The sequence below is a fragment of the Cherax quadricarinatus genome, chromosome 13 (assembly GCF_038502225.1).
Source record: "Cherax quadricarinatus isolate ZL_2023a chromosome 13, ASM3850222v1, whole genome shotgun sequence".
NCBI lineage: Eukaryota > Metazoa > Arthropoda > Malacostraca > Decapoda > Parastacidae > Cherax > Cherax quadricarinatus.
In genome coordinates this window covers 50857572-50872030 of record NC_091304.1, presented here as the reverse complement: position 1 = coordinate 50872030, position 14459 = coordinate 50857572, and the positions used below count along the sequence as shown (strand labels likewise).

Below are 14459 nucleotides of genomic sequence, written 5' to 3'. Positions count from 1 at the left end.
CTTCTACCCCATTGCCTGTATTCTCACTAGTCCATCTGTCTTCCAACAGTTGTCTATATCTTACCCTAACTGCTCCTCCTTTAGTTTATAAATCTTCTTCTCTCTTAGTTGCTGCTTCTATTTTCCTTGTATCCCGTATACCTTTTACTCTCACTGTAGCTACAATTAAAAAGTGATCTGATATATCTGTGGCCCTCTCTATAAACATGTACATCCTGAAGTCTACCCAACAATCTAGTTATACTCTAATTCTTGTAAACAACTTATATAAGACCTTAGTGCAATTACAATTGAGAGTCTTGTGCCTTTTTTATATCATTAGATTAAACTCAGTTGTACTATAGCTCATTCTTGCTCAATACATAGTCAATACCAAATTCATTATATTAGACCATAGTGTAATTACTAGTGAGAGTCTGGTGCTATTTTTAATTTGTATTTTTATATTATTAGATTAAACCTAGTTGTACTATAGCTCATTCTAGCTCAATACATAGACTATACCAAAGTCATTACATTAGACCTTAGTGCAATTACAAGTGAGAGTCTTGTGCTATTTTTAATTTGTATTTTTATATTATTAGTTTATACCTAGTTGTACTTTAGCTCATTCCAGCACAACACATAGACAACACCAACTCCATTATGTGTATTAGTGACTATACTCTACATGACCAAAATGCTATAGCTATATACTTGTCCAAACTTCCCACCACTACAGATATCAGTACTAAAACTCAACCCACAACTCAGGATATAAATAACCATAATTTAAACCTAGAAGATGATTGATCACGTTGACCCTGATCTAAACCTCCATAATCTGACACACAATCAAAACCTATTGGAAAGTAACTGCCTTTACTACACAGCATCACAAGCCAGCACTATCCTAAACAATGCTAAAAGTCTATCAGTACTTAACTACAACATCAGGTCCTTAAGCAAACACTATGATGACCTCCTGGCACTCCTTGAATCACTAAAGACACCCTTCTCCTGCATTATTCTTACTGAGACCTGGCTTAAGCAGGACATAATAGATATCTACCCTCTACCAGGATACACAGCAATCCACAACTGCAGACCATACCAAGTTGGGGGTGGTATTGCAATCTATTACTCTAACCAATTATCTTGTATTAGCACCACTTGCTTTAGTGATGAATATGGAGAATACATTTTTGCTAATTTTACTGTAAAAAACCTTAAGACGCCTATAACAATCGGTGCCATTTACCAGATACCCCACACAAACATCCCAAATTTCAGTGAGAAACTAAAGGCACTAATAACAAACAGACAAATGAATAAGCACCACCTTCTCTTAGCTGGAGACTTCAACATCAACCTTGGCCTACTAGATGATCAGCCTGTAACTGATTTCATCAACAATATGAACAACACACTTCTCATACCAACAATAACTAAACCAACCAGGCTCACTGAAACGAGTGCAACCATAATAGACCACATATGGACCAATATACAGTGGACCCCCGGTTAACGATATTTTTTCACTCCGGAAGTATGTTCAGGTGCCAGTACTGACCGAATTTGTTCCCATAAGGAATATTGTGAAGTAGATTAGTCCATTTCAGACCCCCAAACATACACGTACAAACGCACTTACATAAATACACTTACATAATTGGTCGCATTCGGAGGTAATCGTTATGCGGGGGTCCACTGTACTAGCCCCCCCTTAAATCAGGGATAATCACAGATAGCACTACAGACCACTACCCTACCTTCCTCTTGACAAACATTAGTAAACCACCACTTGAATACAACAAAGTTTCATTTAGACTCCATGATCGAGGCCTCAATAAGGAAGTTCACAGCTGACCTAGAGACTGTTGACTGGCCTACAGAATTCTCCAAGGCCAATGGTATTGACGACTGGACAGACATTTTTCTTAACAAATTACTTAGACTATACAACAAACATTGTCCTATAAAAACGAAACAGATCACAAACAAACGGCTTGGTTGCCCATGGCTAACCAGCACCATTCTGAAATCCATTGATAAGAAACACCTATATGAAAAGCAATATAGACAGGGCTTAATACACAAAGATATTCTTAAACACTATTCATCAGTCCTCACCAAAGTAATAAAGAAAGCCAAACAACTATACTACTCCAGTAGATTCACTGACACAAGAGGAGATATAAAAAAGACCTGGAAAACACACTCAGATTCTAGAGACCCAAAAACTGAAAAAAACCAAGAATATTGCCCTAACTAAACCTAATGAAACACCACTGCATCCCACTGACACAGCTAACAAGATAAACGACTTCTTCTCAACCATAGGTTCTAATCTCGCCAATAAAATCCCACGCACCAATGCCCATGCCGGGGACTACCTAGATGGGAATTTCCCAAATTCCTTCTGTCTTGCTCCAACTGAGCCCATGGAAGTCACCGAGATTATAAAGTCAGTTAAAAATAACTCAGGGAATCTGTCTCATGTCCCACCATTATTGTACAAGAGAGCGGCCCATGTCCTCTTGCATGCTGTCTCATTACTTTTTAACAAGTCGCTAGAAACTAGCACCTTCCCGAAACTACTCAAGACGGCAAGGGTTACACCAATACATAAAGGTGGTGACCCTACAGATTTAAACAACTATAGGCCAATATCAAACTTACCATTGCTATCCAAAATCTTTGAGAAACTCGTGCACAGGAGACTATATTCATTTATAACGGCACAAAACATACTCAACCCCTGCCAATTTGGATTCAGGAAAAATAAAAGCACTAACGATGCAATCATAAAAATGCTAGATCTGCTTTACACAGCATTGGAAAATAAGGAATATCCACTAGGAATTTTTATTGACCTAAGAAAAGCTTTTGACACAGACCACGGCATCCTACTCCACAAACTTGACCATTATGGTATAAGAGGCCATGCGCTTGCATATTTCAAATCTTGCCTTACTAATAGGTATCAGTATGTCACCATTAAAGACACAGCATCAACAACACAGCCACTTGATACTGGAGTTCCACAGGGAAGTGTCCTTGGTCCCCTGCTCTTCCTCGTATACATCAATGATCTCCAAACGTATCTCAACACCTGAACCCCATTCTCTTTGCTGACGACACGACTTATGTCATCTCTCACCCTAATCTTGCCATCCTCAACACCATTGTTAACGAGGAGCTGATCAAAATATCGACTTGGATGACAGCCAATAAACTTACGCTTAACACTGACAAAACCTACTACATTATGTTTGGTAGCAGAGCAGGAGATGCGCAAATTAACATTAAGATCGACAACACTCTAATTGCCAGGTATAATGAGGGCAAATTCCTAGGCCTATACCTTGACAACAACATGAACTTCAGCACCCATATCCAACACATAACCAAAAAAAGTATCCAAAACGGTTGGGATCCTCTCCAAGATACGATACTACGTGCCGCAAACTGCCCTTCTCACACTATACCATTCACTTATATATCCATACCTCACCTATGCTATATGTGCTTGGGGTTCAACTGCAGCAACACACCTAAAGCCAATAATAACCCAACAAAAAGCCGCAGTAAGAATAATCACTAAATCCCATCCCTGGCAACACACCCCCCCACTCTTCATAGATCTGAACTTACTCCCTGTTCAGTACATCCACACTTACTACTGTGCAATCTACATCTACAGGATCTTAAATTTCAATATTAACCTTGACCTAAAACGCTTTCTTGATAGTTGCGACAGAACCCACAGGCACAATACCAGACACAAACATCTCTATGACATTCCCCGTGTCCGACTAAACCTTTACAAAAATTCAATGTATGTCAAAGGCCCTAAAATCTGGAACACCCTACCTGAAAATTCTAAAACTGCAGACACATTCATCACCTTCAAAACTACCATCAGAAAACATCTTATCTCCCTGATACACCCTGTCAACTAATTACACGAATACCACCTGGTGGTTAACACTTACACTTTCACTCACCCATTTGACCATAAACAGAAATATCAATCTCAAGCTCAAAATAATGTATCTTAACTAGTCATAAGTTGGCCTGTGATACTCCAATACTGAAACTATGTATAGTGCCAAAACAAAAGCATTCACATTGCTAAACTCACAAACTAGTATTTAGTCACTTAGCTATAATACCAACTTACCTCATAATTTTGTAACATTTTAAACTTAAGATTTAATTTAAGTCTGCCCGAAATGCCTAGCCATGCTAGGTGTTCTAGTGGTACACTCTGTAATTATTATTTTACTACATGTAAACCACACAATAACCAAATTCTGTAAACTCAGCATTGTAATCCTCATAGAGAATAAACTTTGAATCTACCAATATGTAGTCCAGCAAACTACTGTCATTTTGCCCTACATATTTAATGTGTGTACTCTATATGCATTTTTAGGCCTAGCTCTGTTGCTTTCTTAATATATGATAGTATAAGCATGTGATCAGGCTTTTATATGCATTTGAAAATGAAAAATGGCTATGATTCACTTTACAGCGGTAGCCCAAAACCTTAACCCTTTGAGGGTTTTCGTCGTACTAGTACGTCTTACGCGTAGGGGTTTTTGACGTACTAGTACTCATAAATTCTAGCGGCCTCAGATCTAGTGGGAGAAAGCTGGTAGGCCTTCATATGAAAGAATGGGTCTATGTGGTCAGTGTGCACAGTCTAAAAAAAATCCTGCAGCACACAGTGCATAATGAGAAAAAAAAAACTTTGACCATTTTTTTTTAATAAATCAGCGACTTTGCAGTGTATTTTCGTATGGTATTTATTGTTGTATTCTAGTTTTCTTGGTCTCATTTTATAGAATGGAAGACATATTACTGAAATTGAGATGATTTTGACTGGTTTTACAATGAAAGGTGCCTTGAAATTGAGCTCAAAGTAGCAGAAATGTTCGATTTTTACCAAACTTCAAAAGTAAACAAATCGTGCCAAGCGTGCAATACACGTCAACTGGTGAGTCTAATATTCTTTCACAAGTGCACCAATAATATTTATACCATTTTTTACACTAATGCAGTAGTCTGCATAACAGTAAATCTTATATTTTTTGTGAGAATAAAAATTCAAAGTGGAAAGCAAAAGAATATAAGAGGGGCCTTGAGACGTGACTAATGACTAGAGGAAATGTCATTTTAGTGCCAGGAATGTCTTTCTTGTTTATTCTGGACCCTATTCGGAAATTGGCATCTTTTGAAATTTGTGTGAAATTGGCAAAATTGCTAAATTCTGACCACTGTACTGGATAGTTGAATTTATAAATGGGTGGTTTCTTGCACCCATTCGATAGAAAAAATGGAGTTCTAGCGAAATATTCATGTTTTTTGTCGACTAGTACAGTGAAATTGGCCGAAAATGGGGCTCAAAGTGGGCAAAATCGCCGATGCGTAAACATCGCCGAGACCGCTAACTTTGCGAGAGCATAATTCCATAAGTTTTCTATCAAATTTCAAACTTTTGGTGTCTTTATGATCGGGAAAAGATTCTCTATCTTTTCATAAGAGAAAATAATTTTTTTTTTTTTTTAAATTTGGCCGACCCTGAGAACGAGTTTCGGAGAGGGCCTGTCGACCCTCAAAGGGTTAATTGTTAAATATACAGGAGGGCCCTCCTCTGTGTGTGTGTGTGTGTGTGTGTGTGTGTGTGTGTGTGTGTGTGTGTGTGTGTGTATACTCACCTAATTGTGGTTGCAGGGGTCAAGACTCAGCTCCTGGCCCCACCTCTTCACAGATCACTACTAGGTTCTCTCTCTGCTTCCTGAACTTTGTCATACCTCATCTTAAAGCTATGTATGGTTCCTGCCTCCACTACATCACTTGATAGGCTATTCCACTTGATGATGACTCTATGACTGAAGAAATACTTACTAACATCTCTGACTCGTCTGAGTCTTCAGCTTCCAATAGTGATCCCTTGTTTCTGTGTCCCCTCTCTGGAACAACCTGTCTTTGTCCACCTTATCTATTCCACGCAGTATTTTGTATGTCGTTATCATGTTTCAACTGACCCTCCTGTCCTCCAATGTCGTCAGTCCGATTTCCCTCAACCTTTCTTCGTAGGACATACCCCTGAGCTCCGGAACTAGCCTTGTTGCAAACCTTGGCACTTTCTCTAATTTCTTGACATGCTTAACCAGGTGTGGGTTCCAAACTGGTGCTGCATACTCCAGTATGGACCTGATGTACAAAGTGTACAGTGTCTTGAACGATTCCTTACTAAGGTATCGGAACGCTATTCTCAGGTTTGCCAGACGCACATATGCTGCAGCAGTTACCTGGTTGACGTGTGCCTCCGGAGACATGCTCGGTGTTATGGTCACCCCAAGATCTTTCTCCTTGAGCGAGGTTTGCAGTCTTTGGCCACCTAGCCTGTACTGTCTGTGGTCTTCATTGCCCTTCTCCGATCTTTATGACTTTGCTGGACCACGTGTCCAGCCTGTCCAGGTATCTTTGAAGTCCTGCCTGATCCTCATCTGATTTAATTCTCCTCATTAACTTCACATCATCTGTGAACAGGGACACGTCTGAGTCTATCCCTTGCATCATGTCATTCACATATACCAAAAATAGCACTGGTCCTAGGACCGACCCCTGTGGGACCCTGCTTGTCACAGGTGCCCACTGTGATACCTCATCCCATACCATTACTTGTTGTTGCCTCCCTGTCAGGTATTCTCTGATCCATTGCAGTGCCCTTCCTGTTATATGTGCCTGATCCTCTAGTTTCTGCACTAGTGTCTTGTGAGGAACTGTGTCGAAGGCCTTCTTTCAGTCCAAGAAAATTCAATCAACCCAACCCTCTCTCTCTCATGTCTTACTTCTGTAACTTTGTCATAAAACTCCAGAAGGTTTGTGACAGGATTTGCCTTCCGTGTGTGTGCGTGCATGTGTGTGTGTGTGTGTGTGTGTGTACTCACCTATTTGTGGTTGCAGGGGTCGAGTCCTAGCTCCTGGCCCCGCCTCTTCACCGGTTGCTACTAGGCCCTCTCTCTCCCCGCTCCATGAGCTTTATCAAACCTCGTCTTAAAACTGTGTATGGTTCCTGCCTCCACTACGTCATTTTCTAGGCTATTCCACTGCCTTACAACTCTATGACTGAAGAAATACTTCCTACTATCTCTCTGACTCATTTGTGTGTGTGCGTGTGCATGTGCGCGTGTGTGTGTGCGTGTGTGTGTATGTATGTATGTATGTGTGTGTGTGTGTGTGTATGTATGTATGTATAGTAGTGATAACACCTGCATAAATTTAAGGCAAGTTCATTGAATGTTTCAGTGATGAGGAAGTTAGAATCAGTGATGTGATTGAGATCAATGTGTTGAGTGAATAAAATGCAGAGAAGAAGAGATTTGAAACCCATGCAGTAGTATGAAAATGTAATTCAGGGAATGGCACTGAAAATGTTACAAAGGTTTGGTCATTCCATGAGGATGAAGTGTGAAATTTTAAAGAATTGGTGTATGTACTGATGTGGATGTTTTAAAATGAGGTTTGAAGGAGGTTTTGATAGGTATAAGATGGAACATCCAACAGGCATTTGTGAACATGTTAAATTGGAGAAAGTGATTTTTGAAATTTGAGTCTGAATAAGATTATTTTTATATAAGGATTCAGTGAAACCAACTAGCAAGAGTCGAGTTCTTGAAATGGGAAGTATAGTGCCTACAGTTTGAAGGATAATTTGGGATGCAGTTTTGTGGATCCTCTGAATTGTGATGTTCATGCATTTCTGAAAATATAGAGAATGTATGAGTAAATGTATATTCCTTCTTTGGGTCATGCTTCCTTGGTGAGAAGTGTTTATATGAAAAATGCAAAACAGGAATGAAGTGTGTTTAAACAAGTCAGATTTGTTGGGGTCCTACCAGGAGGCTGGTCATCATTGTGTCTAATGCAGTTATAGGTCAGCTTTCTTCAATGATTATCATTGTGAAAAACAAGTAAAATAATAATCAACCTATGTACAGAATTTGTGCAACTCTTCAAATTTTTGATAAGGAACAAATTTTTTATACATATTGCTGTATCTTATATATTTTTTGGTGCTATACAAGCTTGCAGATTCCTATGTTACCAGTCTTCAAGTGGTGCACTTCAACACACCATGCAGTGAAAAAGTCTCACTACTTTATCTCATTCATTTTTCTTTTGCTCAGTTTTACGTTATGTATAATCTTTAACATTAAAAACAACATTCCCCAGCTGAGTTGTAAAGGCCTTTTTCTTGTGGACAATTTAAGAGTTAAATAATTATCTGTTTCATCATGGCTGATAAAATTGTTTTACCCAAATGGAGTAAAGTTGATTGAAAGAATGGTATTGTAATTAGTTGCCCTGTTAATTTCTTGTGAAATGCCTTTTACTTTTTTATTCTTTTGAGTTAACAACATTTTGTAGGTACTGGTGGAACGCTTAGGACTGCGACTGACAGAAGATAGATTGCCAGCTAATATCACTTCTCCTGGCTCGGTCCCCACCCAAGTCTGGCTTCCAAGACTTGTTGTGAAGCGAGACACTGATGGTGTCTTTACCCTTCTTCCTCATAGTGAGGGTAAGATACACTGCATCTACTATTCAAAGGAAACTTTCGATGTTACAATCCATTCTAGACCATTATTTTGTCTGGAGGATTATTATTATCAGTCATGACTTTATCCTTTCACTGTTGGTCCTGCTGGCTTGCAAGCCAGCGTCGGTCCCAAAATAGTACGCCAAAATTCTAGCGGATTCCAATCTTGCAGGAGAAAGCTGGTAGGCCTACATATGAGTGAATGGGTCTGAGTGGTCAGTGTGCACAGTATAAAAAAGAATCCTGCAGCACGCAGTGCATAATGAGAAAAAAACTCTGATCGTGTTGTTCATTTCAAACAGCGACTTTGCAGTGTATTTTCACGTGGTATTCATGGTTGTATTCTCATTTTCTTGGTCTCATTTGATAGAAAGGAAGATATATTACAGAAATAGAGATGATTTTGAATGGTTTACGGATTAAAAGTACCTTGAAATTGAGCTCAAAGTATTGGAAATGTTCGATTTTTGCCAATGTTCAAAAGTAAACAAATCACGTCACGTGTCCAAAACACGTCGACTGGTGGGTCCAATATGCTTTCACAAATACAGTAGTACCCCGAGTTATGAACTTAATTCGTTCCAGAAAGCTGTTCAAATGCCGATACCGAGCAAATTTGTTCCCATAAGGAATAATGTAAATTAGATTAGTCTGTTTCAGACCCCCAAAAATACACTTATATAATTGTTTGAGATGGGAGCTGTTTGAAACTCGAGGTACCACTGTACACTGATATTATTTATACTATTTTTACAATAATGCAGTAGTCTGCCTAACAGTAAATTTTCTATTTTTTGTGTGAATAAAAATTCAAAATGGAAAGCAAGCATAATATAAGAGCTCTGGACCTGGAGACATGACTAATGAACAGAGAAAATGTTATTTTAGTGCTAGGAATGTTTGCATTGTTAATGAACCCCATTTTGAAATTGGCCTTCCTTGAATTGTGTATGAAATTGGCTAAATTACCAATTTATGATCACTTTATTGGGTAGTTGAAATCGGTAAATGGACTGTTTTTTATACTCATTTGATAGAACTAAAGGAGTTCTAGCAAAATAGCTATGAGTTTAGTCAACTGGAACAATAGAATTGGTCAAAAATACAGTTCAAAATGGGCAAAATTGCCAATGCATAAATATTGCCGAGACCACTAACTTCGCGAGAGTGTAATTCCATAAGTTTTCCATCAAATTTCATGCTTTTGGTGTCATCACCATGTGCAAAAGATTCTCTATCATTTCATGAGTGTTTTTTTTAAGACAGAGCAAGTTTGTGAGCAGGGGTCTTAACAGTGAGAGGGTTAATAATGGCTTAGGATGGACCACAATGTTGTCTTTAGTTTCCTTTCTGAATTTTGAGTTAGTTGTGAGCTGTTTTGGCTACAGTATTGTGACTGTCATTGTTTATTTAATGTCATCTGCTGGAATCTTATAAGAATGTATTCATGTATTTGACGGATTGTGTTAATACATAGGCCAAGGGATTCATACAAATGATGGTTAAAAAATCACATTTGTATGCTGGTGAAGGGCTCTTGATCCAAGGAATTTAAACTACTCTTACCTAGATCAAACCAGATTACCTATCATTTCCCAGGCACTATGACCCTTGCAGGTTTGGCACTTCCTCGTGAATACAGCCACTCCTCACTTAACGACAGAGTTTCATTCCTAAGACCATGTCAGTAAACGTAGTTGGGTTTTGTCAACCATCTTTGATATTGTTTTAATGTCACCTTTGCACCATTTATAACATTTTTAGTAAATTTTTAAATGTTTATACAGTTGTGTCCTGTATGTTATATACATTATTTAGGTATGCATACTGGTCAGAGCCCATTGTAAGTCCGGGTTGTCGGTAAACAAGTACATCACTAAGTGAGGAGAGGCTGTACAATAAATGGTAATAATATTTATGAATATACTATTAAGTAAGGTATTAACCCTTTCAAGGTCTGTGCTGTAGTACTATAGCTTTGAGCTCATGGTCTGTGCCATAGTACTATATGATGAGCTCAGTTAACTCAGAATAACTGTGAGCAGTAAATTTGGGCCTAGATATGAAAGAATGGGTCTATGCAGTGAGTGTGCACTATATAAAAAAAATCCTGGGCCATACAGTGCATAATGGAGAAAAAACTGAGTGTGCAGTGGACCCCCGCCTTACAATGGCATCACGTTACGTTAAATCCGCCATACAATACATTTGAATGCAAAAATTTTGCCTCGTATCACGCTAAAAAACTCGCCTCGCGCAATTCATCCGGGACGCATCCCACGTGTGGCCTCAGCACCAGTGTTTACAAGCCAGTCAGTGCGGTTGCATCCGAGCATACATTCGGTACATTTCACCTTATCCCAGTGTTTTTTGTGCTTGTAATTGCAAATAAGTCATCATGGGCCCCAAGACAGCTTCTAGTGCCAGCCCTGTGGTAAAAAGGGTGAGAATTAGTATGGAAATTAAGAAAGGTTTTGAAGGGTTTGGGGCTAACCCTGAGAAGCCTATGCCAGTTGTGGAATCCATTGTGCCTACTTCAAAGATTAAGGAAATGTGTGCAAAGTGGGTTGAATTGCAAACCTTTATGAATGAAAAGCACCTTAACACAGCTATTGCAAGCCGTGCTGGTGACTATTACAATGACAATGTTGTGGCCCATTTTAGACAAATCTTAAAGGAACGGGAGGTACAGGGCTCTATGGACAGATTTGTTGTGCGACAGAGGTCCAGTGACTCTCAAGCTGGTCCTAGTGGCATTAAAAGAAGAAGAGAAGTAACCCTGGAAAAGGACTTGATACCTCAAGTCCTAATGGAAAGGAATTCCCCTTCTAAACAATAACTTACACACACACACCCCTCCTCCCATCCCATCAATCATCACCAGATCTTCAATAAAGGTAAGTGTCATGTATTCTCTTCTTAGTAGAGTATTAATTGTGCATGTCTTCTTAAATTTTTGTATTAAAATTAATATTTCATGTGGTAATTTTTTTTTTTTTTCAGACTTTTGGGTGTCTTGCACAGATTAATTTGATTTCCATTATTTCTTATGGGGAAAATTAATTCGCCTTGCTATAATTTCGGCTCACGATGAGCTTTCAGGAATGGATTAATATCATAAGGCAGGGGTCCACTGCATTTGGTTTAAAATAGCAACTTTGTGGTGTATTTTTGGATAGTTTTTACTGTTATATTCTCAGTTTCTTGGTATCTTTTGATAGAATGGAAGATATGCTACAGAAATAGAGAGGATTTTTATTGGTTTAAGAGCTAGAAGTAGCTTGAAATTTAGTTCAAAGAAGCGGAAATGTTCAATTTTTGCCGATGTTCCAGGCAACACAATTACGTCACACGTCCAGCTGGTTGGTCTAATACATGTTCGCCAATGCATTGACATTACAGCCTCTCCTCACTTAACGGCAGAGTTCCATTCCTAAGACCACGTCAGTAAACAAAATCATTGCTAAGGAGTATAATATAATGGTAGTGGGTTTGTGTCAGCCATCTTTGATATTGTTTTGATGTCACCTTTGCACCATTTATAACATTTCTCATATATTTTTAAATGTTTATACAGTAGTGCACTATGTATTCTAATAAACAGAATACAGGAAATGAGCTCTGATATACATGTACATTACTTAGGTACTCATACTGGTCAGAGAGCCCATCGTAAGTCTGAGTTGTCGGTAAACGAGTACATCACTAAGTGAGGAGAGGCTGTATTTATACAATTATTACAATGCAGTAATATAGGAGAGGTTATAACTAATGAATAGAGGAAATGTTTTAGAGCCAGGAATGTCTACATTGATTATTCTGGACCCTATTTTTAATTGGCAGTTTTTTAATTTTGTGTAAAATTAGCCAAATTACCAATTTCTAATCAATTTATTGGGTAGTTGAGTTAGTTAAATGGGTGGTTTCCTGTACTCAGTCGACAGAATGGAGGAGTTTGGTCAACTGGAACAATATAATGGGCCTAAAATAGGACTCAGTGAGCGAAATCGCTTATGCGTAAATATCGCTGAGAGTGCTAACTTTGCGAAGGTATAATTATGTACGTTTTTCATCAAATTTCATACTTTTAGCACCGTTGCCTTTGGAAAAAGATTCTCTATCATTTCACAATTTTTTTTTCTTTAGAAAATTCTTGGATGCCTGTGAGCAGTTTTCAGATCAGGGGTCTGGACCCTGAAAGGGTTAAAAACTACTAAATAGGAGGTAGTGTGGGTGCACCACTGACAAGAGTAACATGATTTAATGCCCTTGCATCACTCATTCTGTCCTCGCGTTGCTCACTTTGTCCCCATTCACTGTGTGTGTGGGGGTGTGTGTAGGTATGTGTGTACTTACCTCGCCTAGTTGTACTCACCTAGTTGTGATTGAGGGGGTCAAGTCACAGTTCCTGACCCCACCTCTTCAACTGGCCGCTACTCGATCACTCTTCCCGCTCCATGAGCTTTATCGTACCTCTTCTTAAAGCTATATATGGATCCTGTCTCCACTACATCACTACCCAGGCTATTCCACTTCCTGAAAACTCTGTGACTGAAGAAATACTTCCTAACATCCCTGTGATTCATCTGAGTCTTCAGTTTCCAACTGTGATCCCTTGTTGCTGTGTCCCATCTCTGGAACATCCTGTCTCTGTCCACCTTGTCTATACCTCTCAGTATTTTATATGTCATTATCATATCTCTCCTGTCTTCCAGTGTCGTCAGGTCAGTTTCCCTTAATCTCTCATCATAGGACATACCCCTTAGCTCCGGGACTAGTCTTGTTGCAAACCTTTGCACTTTCTCTAGTTTCCTTACATGCTTTGCTAGGTGAGGGTTCCAAACTGGCACTGCATATTCCAATATGGGCCTAATGTACACAGTGTACAGGGTCCTGAATGACCCCTTATTTAAATGTTGGAATCCTGTTCTTAGGTTTGCCAGGCGCCCGTATGCTGCAGCAGTTATTTGGTTGATGTGCGCCTGAGGAAATGTGCCTGGTGTTATACTCGCACCAAGATCCTTTTTCTTCAGTGAGGTTTGTAGGTTCTGGCTCCCTAGACTGTACTACGTCTGTGGTCTTCTTTGCCCTTTCCCAATCTTCATGACTTTGCACTTGGTGTGGTTGAACTCCAGGAACCAGTTGCTGGACCAGGCCTGCAGTTGGTCCAGATCCCTCTGTAGTTCTGCCTGGTCCTTGTCCAATTGAATTCTTCTCATCAACTTCACATCATCTGCAAACAGGGACACTTCAGAGTCTATTCCTTCCATCATGTCGTTCACAAATACCAGAAACAGCACTGGTCCTAGGACTGATCCCTGTGGCACCCTGCTCATTACAGGCACCCATTCTGATACCTCACCATGTACCATGACCTCGCTGTTGTCTTCCTGACAGGTATTCCCTGATCCATTGTAGTGCCTTCCCTGTTATCCCTGCCTGGCCCTCCAGCTTTCTCACTAATCTCTTGTGTGGAACTGTGTCAAGCGCCTTCTTAGTCCAAGAAAATGCAGTCTACCCACCCCTCTCTCTCTTGTCTTACTGCCGTCACCCTGTCTTAGAACTCCAGTAGATTTGTGACACAGGATTTCCTGTCCCTGAAACCATGCTGGCTGTCGTTGATAAGCTCATTCCTTTCTTGGTGCTCCACCACTCTTCTGATAATTTTCTCCATGACCTTTCATACTATACACGTCAGTGACACTGGTCTGTAGTTTAATGCTTCATGTCTGTCTCCTTTTTTAAAAATTGGGACTACATTTGCTGTCTTCCATACTTCCTGTAGTCGTCCTGTTTCAGTAGATGTGTTGAAGATAGTTGTTAGTGGTACACAAAGGGCCTCTGCTTCCTCTCTCAGGACCCA

At 39.5% G+C, this 14459-nt stretch overlaps 1 protein-coding gene across 1 annotated transcript in view; it reads left to right on the top strand.

Annotated features, from left to right (window-relative positions):
- LOC128688472 (bridge-like lipid transfer protein family member 3B) overlaps positions 1 to 14459 on the top strand; it is a 272927-nt gene that overhangs the window by 238150 nt on the left and 20318 nt on the right. The window contains exon 19 of the mRNA XM_070084750.1: positions 8425 to 8578. Within this exon, the coding sequence (XP_069940851.1) occupies positions 8425 to 8578 (154 nt within the window). The remainder of the gene's footprint in view (positions 1 to 8424; positions 8579 to 14459) is intronic.